The sequence below is a fragment of the Lepeophtheirus salmonis genome, chromosome 13 (assembly GCF_016086655.4).
Source record: "Lepeophtheirus salmonis chromosome 13, UVic_Lsal_1.4, whole genome shotgun sequence".
Taxonomy (NCBI): Eukaryota; Metazoa; Arthropoda; class Copepoda; order Siphonostomatoida; family Caligidae; genus Lepeophtheirus; species Lepeophtheirus salmonis.
Genome location: NC_052143.2, coordinates 37997206 through 38004678, shown reverse-complemented (window position 1 = coordinate 38004678; position 7473 = coordinate 37997206). Strand labels below are relative to the sequence as shown.

Below are 7473 nucleotides of genomic sequence, written 5' to 3'. Positions count from 1 at the left end.
CTCTTGATTTTTTTAAGGCTTTAGCCATCTAAAGATAAGACAATTATATATATTTTTAAACTGGAGAGCTTCCAATCATGACCTTACAACATTTTTAACAAGGTCCAAATACACTGAAGAGGTCATCTTGAGAATGTTGTAAAAATATAACTCAGCATGACATTCCTGTCACTGTTGATCAGACCAAACAACCTTATTTTAGACCGGAACTTGGTCTTCATCACAGGAGGAACATTGCCTCTGTCCAGCATTCATTCTTTGGGTTGTAGGCTGTGCCCAAGGTGGAATATGACTCATCACTGAATAGTGCTATGATACTTGGATTTGATTTACAAATTTGGCTTGGTTTCTTTCCCCTTTGCAACCCAATGACTATCATCTACGTGATAAGAAGGTGAAGATTTATTTATAAATCAGACCATTACTCCTAAGTCCATGATTGAAACACTACACTTATTATAAATTTACGGTCAAAAAGAAAGGTCATGTTATTTTTTTTCGTTACTCATTACTTTGGTTCAGGATACATTACAAATCAAAAACTCCTCAGAATACGAATTTCTTCATCTTAAAAAAACATCCAAACACAGCTTTACATTTAGTTACGTATCAAATACTCCATTTCTGAGTAGAATTAATACCAATGATCCCATATGCGATATTGGTAGTTAAATCCTTTCGATCGTCAACATTTTTTGTGGAATGACCGCCATATTCAAATGTTCATAAGTATAATGATAAGTTATGCGGAATCCATAGATGCAAAGGATATATCTGTCGTTGTAAGTACGCTCCAAGATCCACGTCCGCCAACATGGAGTAAGGCCATATCCCCCTCCTTCAAAAAGTTCAACAGAAAATTAGGCAAATTTCAAGCAGTTAGAGATTTAAACGAGGTAAGAGAAATTGATTCACCGTGCGTCGGTCAAAATAACCGTATAAATATCTACATTATTGTATTGAAGTTAAATGGGGATGTATATGGCTTACAATCGAATTTCAAGGCCGCATTACTTCGAGCAATAATACTGGAACAATCGAATACAGTTGATTTGGAAGTAATTTAAAGTTAAATATATATTTAGAATATTTATGTCTGATTATTATTTATAGTTAACTACATCCCCCTCTGGAAGTGGAATAATTAAATTCGGTAAGTATTTATTTACGAGGGGGGTCCTTTCCATTATTCTTAACGTACATATAAACTTTCTCCCGGTGCTTGTAAAATAATAATACAATTTTTATTTGGCAATCTGCATTGCTCCCTCACTCAAGAGTTTTAAACCACCATTAGCGTTGAGGGTATAGTGATACTCATCCGGAGTATCAAAGATTACTTCGATGTATATCTTCAATTATACTCCAAGTCCTATAAGGACCTACACCCAATACTTCTGAGAGCAAAACCTCACTGTTACTCTTCTTCTTCCATAAGTACATGGACTAGTTATTGCTTTATATCTAGAATTAATTAATAATGATAATTAGTTTACAAAATAAAAAAGCCTATTCAGATTGCTAATCAGCTAAAGCCGCTCCCACTTTCTGAGACATATTTTATACACCTCTGATTATGCATAGTATAAAAGTACTGCCTCACCACATGCTTTCGTCATTGTGGGAGCTTTTGTTAGCCATACATATAGAGTAGAAAATCATGTCCATTGAACTCAATCTTGTTTGTACTTGCCTGCACAACTTGTATGGTAATACTGAGTGATCCGAATCGTGTGTTTTTTGGGCATATTAAAAAGAAAGAAATCGAAAGTCAATATGAAGACCTTCACAATTTCGATAGTATTTGAAAGAAAGCAGCTTAGCTGTCATGCCGTTTCATTAGATCAGTTACAAACAGCTGTGACAACAGATGAGGGCAATGAATATAAGCCAGGACATAGTCAGTTCTACTCCGAGTCCAACACCATTGTCCAAGTGATTAATCTTAAATATCATAGAAACTCTTCTTAATAGAATAATTAAAAAAAAGTGATTTGGGTAATATGGCTTTCATCAAATGTATTTTGAGTTTGGATAATAGAGGTGAAAACGTTAAGAACAACTGATTTAGAGACTTAAAACCAAGTTGTAGATACAGGAAAGGGCATACATTTTGTTGTGGAATGCACATGATTTATTTGTTACAATCAAAATTACTTTCTCAAAATAATGATCTCCGTATTTCAGATGGACTCCAAAATCGAGAAGGATGGACTCTTTTAGAAATAAAAGCAACTGTGATAAAACCATTGGATTGATCTTGTTTTGAGTAGTTTTTCTTATCTTTTTTCTGAAGTAAAATTGTTTTTATATGAGATACAGATGTAAAATGTATTTATCCAAGTTTAGATAATAAGTATTGAAATACATCACTAAAGTACAATATTGATCAATTTACCTAATAAGTTTAGTGACCATTAATATAGATGTTTCGTGTATAGGTATGTATAAAAAATATATTAATCTGAGAGTCATCCTGGATTCTCCTCGTTTAAAATAAAGTGTATATATCAAGTCCATACCCTCATATATTATATGGCACAGCCGGGAGGCTAACTTCTTCCCCATGTCAAATGTTGATATCTCTACTCTAGTTTCTTATTTCTTGTCAAAATTTTAACATGCAACGAAAAAATCCAGATAATCACAATGGAAGAAAAAATAAAGTTCAGTTAGTGAGCCCAAAACTTGCTATATCATAATTAAATTAATAAAAGCGTGATTTTTTTCTTCTTCTTAAATTGTGAGTTTTATGGAAACAAGAAAATCCAAATCAAAACCAATTTGTGATATATTTAAATATTATATTTTGTGCAAAATACGCTTTCAATGTTTAAAATTGTTATTGTTGAACGTGATACTTTTTTTAACCAAAGTCCTAACTTTGCTAAAAAATCTCGTAATGAATGGGGAAAAAATTATTTATGTTCCTCAATAAAATGCCCAGGTTAATATAAATACAAGGTTGCACCATTATGTAGTCAGGCTTGCTAGAACTTTCAATTTGATGTATCTTACCGTCTGATGGGAATGAAAAACAGATTTTGAGAAAATACTCTTGATATTTATATCTGCAAAGCATAATTTATTTAGATATTACATAGATATATATAGTTATTTGGAACTGTTAAGTGATTATGTGTTTTTCAAAAAAAAATATAAGAAAACTCTTACCTTCTGTATACTTCCATTGAAATATCTCAATATCATCGTAATTCCAAAACGTATTAAGTAGGGAGTCCTCTTCTAAGAAACTAAACTATGTTATTGGAATATTCGTCTAGCCAAGAACTACGATCTCCACACAAATAAATTAATTAGAAATGATAGAGTTATTTGTAACTTTGAAGTGATTATGTTTTTTTACAAATAATATAACAGACTTCTTAACTTCTGTAGACTTCTATTGGAATATCTGAATGCCATTGAAATCCCCAAACTAAATGAATTGGGAATCCTCTTCTAAACAACCAAATTGCATGTCACTATATTGGAATATCACTCTTGCAAGGATCTAGGATCTCACAGAAATAAATAAATAATTAAATATTTATGATATTTTTCAAAATTTGAATTCCCTATTTATGAGTTCTCTGTTATTTTATTTTTTATCTAATTGATTCATTCAATTTTATTTTGGACATGCACATGCTGTTCCGTAATTAAGATTCTTGTCAGGCAAGTAGAAATGTCAAAATTCTTCCTATTAATCATTAGTTGTAAAACTGTTATTGGTATGTTTTATAAACTATTTCAAGCAATATGAAATGGGGGTTGCTTTAGAAAATTTGATTTCCCGAGTATTATTTAAATATTTAATAAAATATATATCTCTCTTTGGAGAGAATAGTAAAAATCATAAGACAACAGATGCTTATTTAATTCATCATCTTCGGTTCCATTAGTACATTGAACTCTATATTCAACATAAAATACTTATTCCTAATATATCATTGATTTCTTCAATATACTAATGGTTTTTTTTTTAAATTATAAAAGTAATCTAACATTAAGATAATGGTGTACGGTATATCCAATATCTAAAAGAAAATTGAAAAATACTCATAGATGATCTAAAAGCAGTTCTTGAAAGTTACAAGGCAACTAATAGTTGCCTACCGTATTATATTAATACACATAGATGGATGTAGTCCTTTCTTTACTTTTTCATACCTACATGCAAGGGTATAATATGAAAATAAGGTGTGAGTCCTTTTTATATAGTTCTGGATTAGATCCTAGTATAGTCCCAGTTTCTAATAGAATTTTTGTTATTATTCGGAGAATCAATCTTATAAGATATTCACGCAACCTACTCCCATTGTACATCGCTCCTTCCTTGTTTCGATTTCCTAGTATTTACAAACGTGGAAAGAAGTGCGACAAACTTTGTTTGTTTGTTTAATTTGTTTTCATTCATTCACATGTACGTACCTCTGTGTCCCACGAGGATTAATTTTAAATTAATAAATAAATACTAATAACTTATACTTTATAAATAATGAACTATTTCATCTTTACAGGGTCGTCCCAAGTGTGGCACGAGAGAAACTCTACAATATTTCCAATACTGGATCAAGATGAAACAAATTGATTTATTCTTCAAGTTGTAGATAATATGATCTAGAAAGCTGTGGGATTACTATACATAGTTGTAACCTGGGGACTGTATTTTTATTTTCCTAGGTTTTTTGATTATTAAATTTTTCTTATTCCCATATTCAAAGTTCATACACTTAATGATAAATTATACGAAATAGTAATATATATGCAAAGGACATATTCGTGGTTGGTTGTAAAGAACACTCCAGGATCCATCTCCTCCTGCATGTAGTAAGGTTATGTCCTTTTCCTTTATCTTGATCAAGTTCTTTCAATTCGTTTATGTATTTTTGATCCTACAAACACGGATGTCTTTTCAATTTCTAATATTGGAGATTAGATATTTTATCTATTTAATTTATGTCGGTACAAAATCAATCATACAAATATGATCCAGAGGAGATTTTCCACTTTGAAGGGAGACACGGTGCTTGTATTGACAAATATTTCCTAGTTGCTTTTTAAATTTTTCTTTCTCTTCTGGATGTTAATTTCTCTGTCAAAGTAACTCCACAAAGTCGAAAATTCATATGAAGTATTTGAAGCGGGGATTTTATCTGTAATTTGAAATCTTGTATCTTCGTTTTGATACAATTTTGATGAATTCTGAACTTAATTTTTGGACAGCTCTTCACTTCCTTCCATGATAATGATCTATAAATGATGCAACACTTACAAATAATCAATAATGTCAACTTCTGCCTATTTTTCATACAGTATGAAATCGAAAATGACGTTATCCATTAGCTGTAAAGGAATTATTTTACATTAGTATTAAATTTTGGGCTAGAAGGGTGGGCCCAATGACTTTTAGGCCTTAGCAAAAAGAGATTCGGGCGGTTGGCTTTCAGACACGAGCCTAGGCCGAATCCACCTCGAAGGAGTACGTTATTTCTATGGGTACATAGCAATGATGTAACGCGAACGCAAATATTTACACAATAATTTGTTGTCAGCTGTCGATGTTTCTGCTTTTTTTCTTCCAATCAGTGTTCTGAACGTTGATTTGGTGAATTAGAATAAGTTCCTTATAAGCTGCAAACAATCCACAATTATTGGTTTATTTCGGGGAAAAGGTTGCGTGATAGAAAAAGGTAACCACGTGATAGGTGTAGAAAATGAGGGTTGAGCCTATGTAATACCTAGGGCTGGGTATCGAGCGAGTGTATGTAAAAGCGGCAGCGAGACATATGGTACTATTGATTAAAAGTTACGGTTTTGGAGGTTAGAATATCCCGTGATGCTGGTACAAAAAGGAATTCGGGAGGGGGGGAGTGTCGTCCAATAATTAGCTCCAAATTTCATGGTCTCCATTAATTTCAATACAGGTGTAGGGATAATTTTTTTTCGGCATTTCACTAATTTTATCGTACAAACTCAAAGGTACTCGGTGAACAGTAGATTTTTTGAGTAGATGTTAGCACAACAATAACTCCAGAAAGAATGAATAAATAAAGAAAGAGGGCAATTCTACCAACTGTTTTCCTTTTTTAATCTCCAAACAGTAGTTTATTTGACCTAACAGCCCGGCTTTAGTAATAATATGCCCTGCTGGTATGTAAAAATAAAAGAGAACGAAACGAACGTGTTAATTATTGCAATTTGAAGAATGTTTTGGAGCAGAGCAGATTAGCTATCGTGATAATTCATTAATTCTACTTCAAGTAGCTGTGAGAGAAAATAAATAAACACAAATCCCATTCCGAAGATAGCAAGACCATATTGGTTTGAATTACTCCAATGTGGATCCTCAATTCTACTCCGTGTCTGACATAAGTAACTCCCTACTAACCCCCATTACTTCTCTCCGTTTTCAAGGGTACTCAGATGTTCTGTCTTCCAAAAAAGGCCAATTTAGGAAACTACTTTGTTGTACTTCGGCAAAAAAATAATGTATATGAAAAAGGCTAAAAATGGAAATGTCATCTATAGAAAATTGTAAAAAAAAAAAATGTCCATCAAATTCCTTGTCTCAAATATTTATTGAAGTATACCCATGTAGTCATTAATATTCGGGACAAATTGAGTGAATTACATCAATTTTTAAATATATAGGGGGTCCCTGCGTAGCACGATTTTTGAAAATATGCACTGTAAAAATGTTGTAAATTACATTAAGTATAAATGCAATAAAAACAATTGACAAATGACTGCCTATTTGAACTCAAACTAGATAAATATCCAAGACATTATAGTATAAATTCATATTCAAAAGAGATTTTATATGTTTATATGCTTGATTCAAATTAATAACACTATCGAATTTTGATGAAAAAACCCCTCGGTTTTAATGAAAATGCTGCTCCTATTCAAATTTAATCCAGGTTATAACGAAATTCTACGGATATTTAGCATATAAAATAAGTCATTTTTCTTAGCTTTTACTAACAAAGCTTAATTCATCCATAAAAAATATCATTATAAACTAATTTTTTTTAGCATTTTAGTTATTGTTCGGAGAATAAATTTTATAAGAGATTCACGTAACCTACTCAAAGTGTAGTTCACTCCTGTCTTGTTTCGATTTCCTAGTACTTACTAACTTGGAAAGAAGTGCGAAATTACAATTCGTTTTTCTTTAAGTTCATATTTGTTTGTAGCTGATATAATTTGTTTACATTCATTCACCTCTAGCTCTATGTCCAAGGAGGATTAATTGTAATTTAATAAATAAATAGTATCGCGGATGATTTTTCAAAATAATGAACTATTTAACCTTTACAGGCCCGTCGGAAGTAGTTAGGCCCGGGAGAAGATTATTTGTCCTTTCAAAATTTCCAACCTGCCTGGATCAAGAAAAAACAATTATTTTTCAATTTCTCTTTTCTTGAAAGCTGTGATTAATTTATATAGATGTAATTTAGGTAGTTT

General features: G+C 31.7%; 1 protein-coding gene across 2 annotated transcripts; it reads left to right on the top strand.

Moving 5' to 3' along the window:
• The first annotated feature begins 73 nt into the window (after positions 1-73).
• On the top strand, positions 74-4799 carry LOC121128001 (uncharacterized). 2 transcript variants are annotated; one of them, XM_040723579.2, is made up of 4 exons: positions 74-896; positions 966-1058; positions 1114-1153; positions 4524-4799. In XM_040723579.2, exons 1-4 carry the CDS (start codon positions 720-722, stop codon positions 4592-4594), a joined length of 381 nt encoding a protein of 126 aa, XP_040579513.1. In that variant the 5' UTR covers positions 74-719; the 3' UTR covers positions 4595-4799. The 2 variants fall into 2 exon arrangements, with proteins under 2 accessions (XP_040579513.1, XP_040579512.1); XM_040723578.2 differs by lacking the exon at positions 4524-4799 and adding an exon at positions 2188-2560.
• Positions 4800-7473: the final 2674 nt, after the last annotated feature.

Bases quoted from the DNA above. Each gene is read 5' to 3' on its own strand.
- LOC121128001 (XM_040723579.2), top strand. From the start codon at position 720: ATGTTCATAAGTATAATGATAAGTTATGCGGAATCCATAGATGCAAAG. The intron at 897-965 runs GTAAGAGAAATT...ATTGTATTGAAG, and splicing joins CAGTTAGAGATTTAAACGAG to TTAAATGGGGATGTATATGG. The intron at 1,154-4,523 runs GTAAGTATTTAT...TCATCTTTACAG, and splicing joins AAGTGGAATAATTAAATTCG to GGTCGTCCCAAGTGTGGCAC.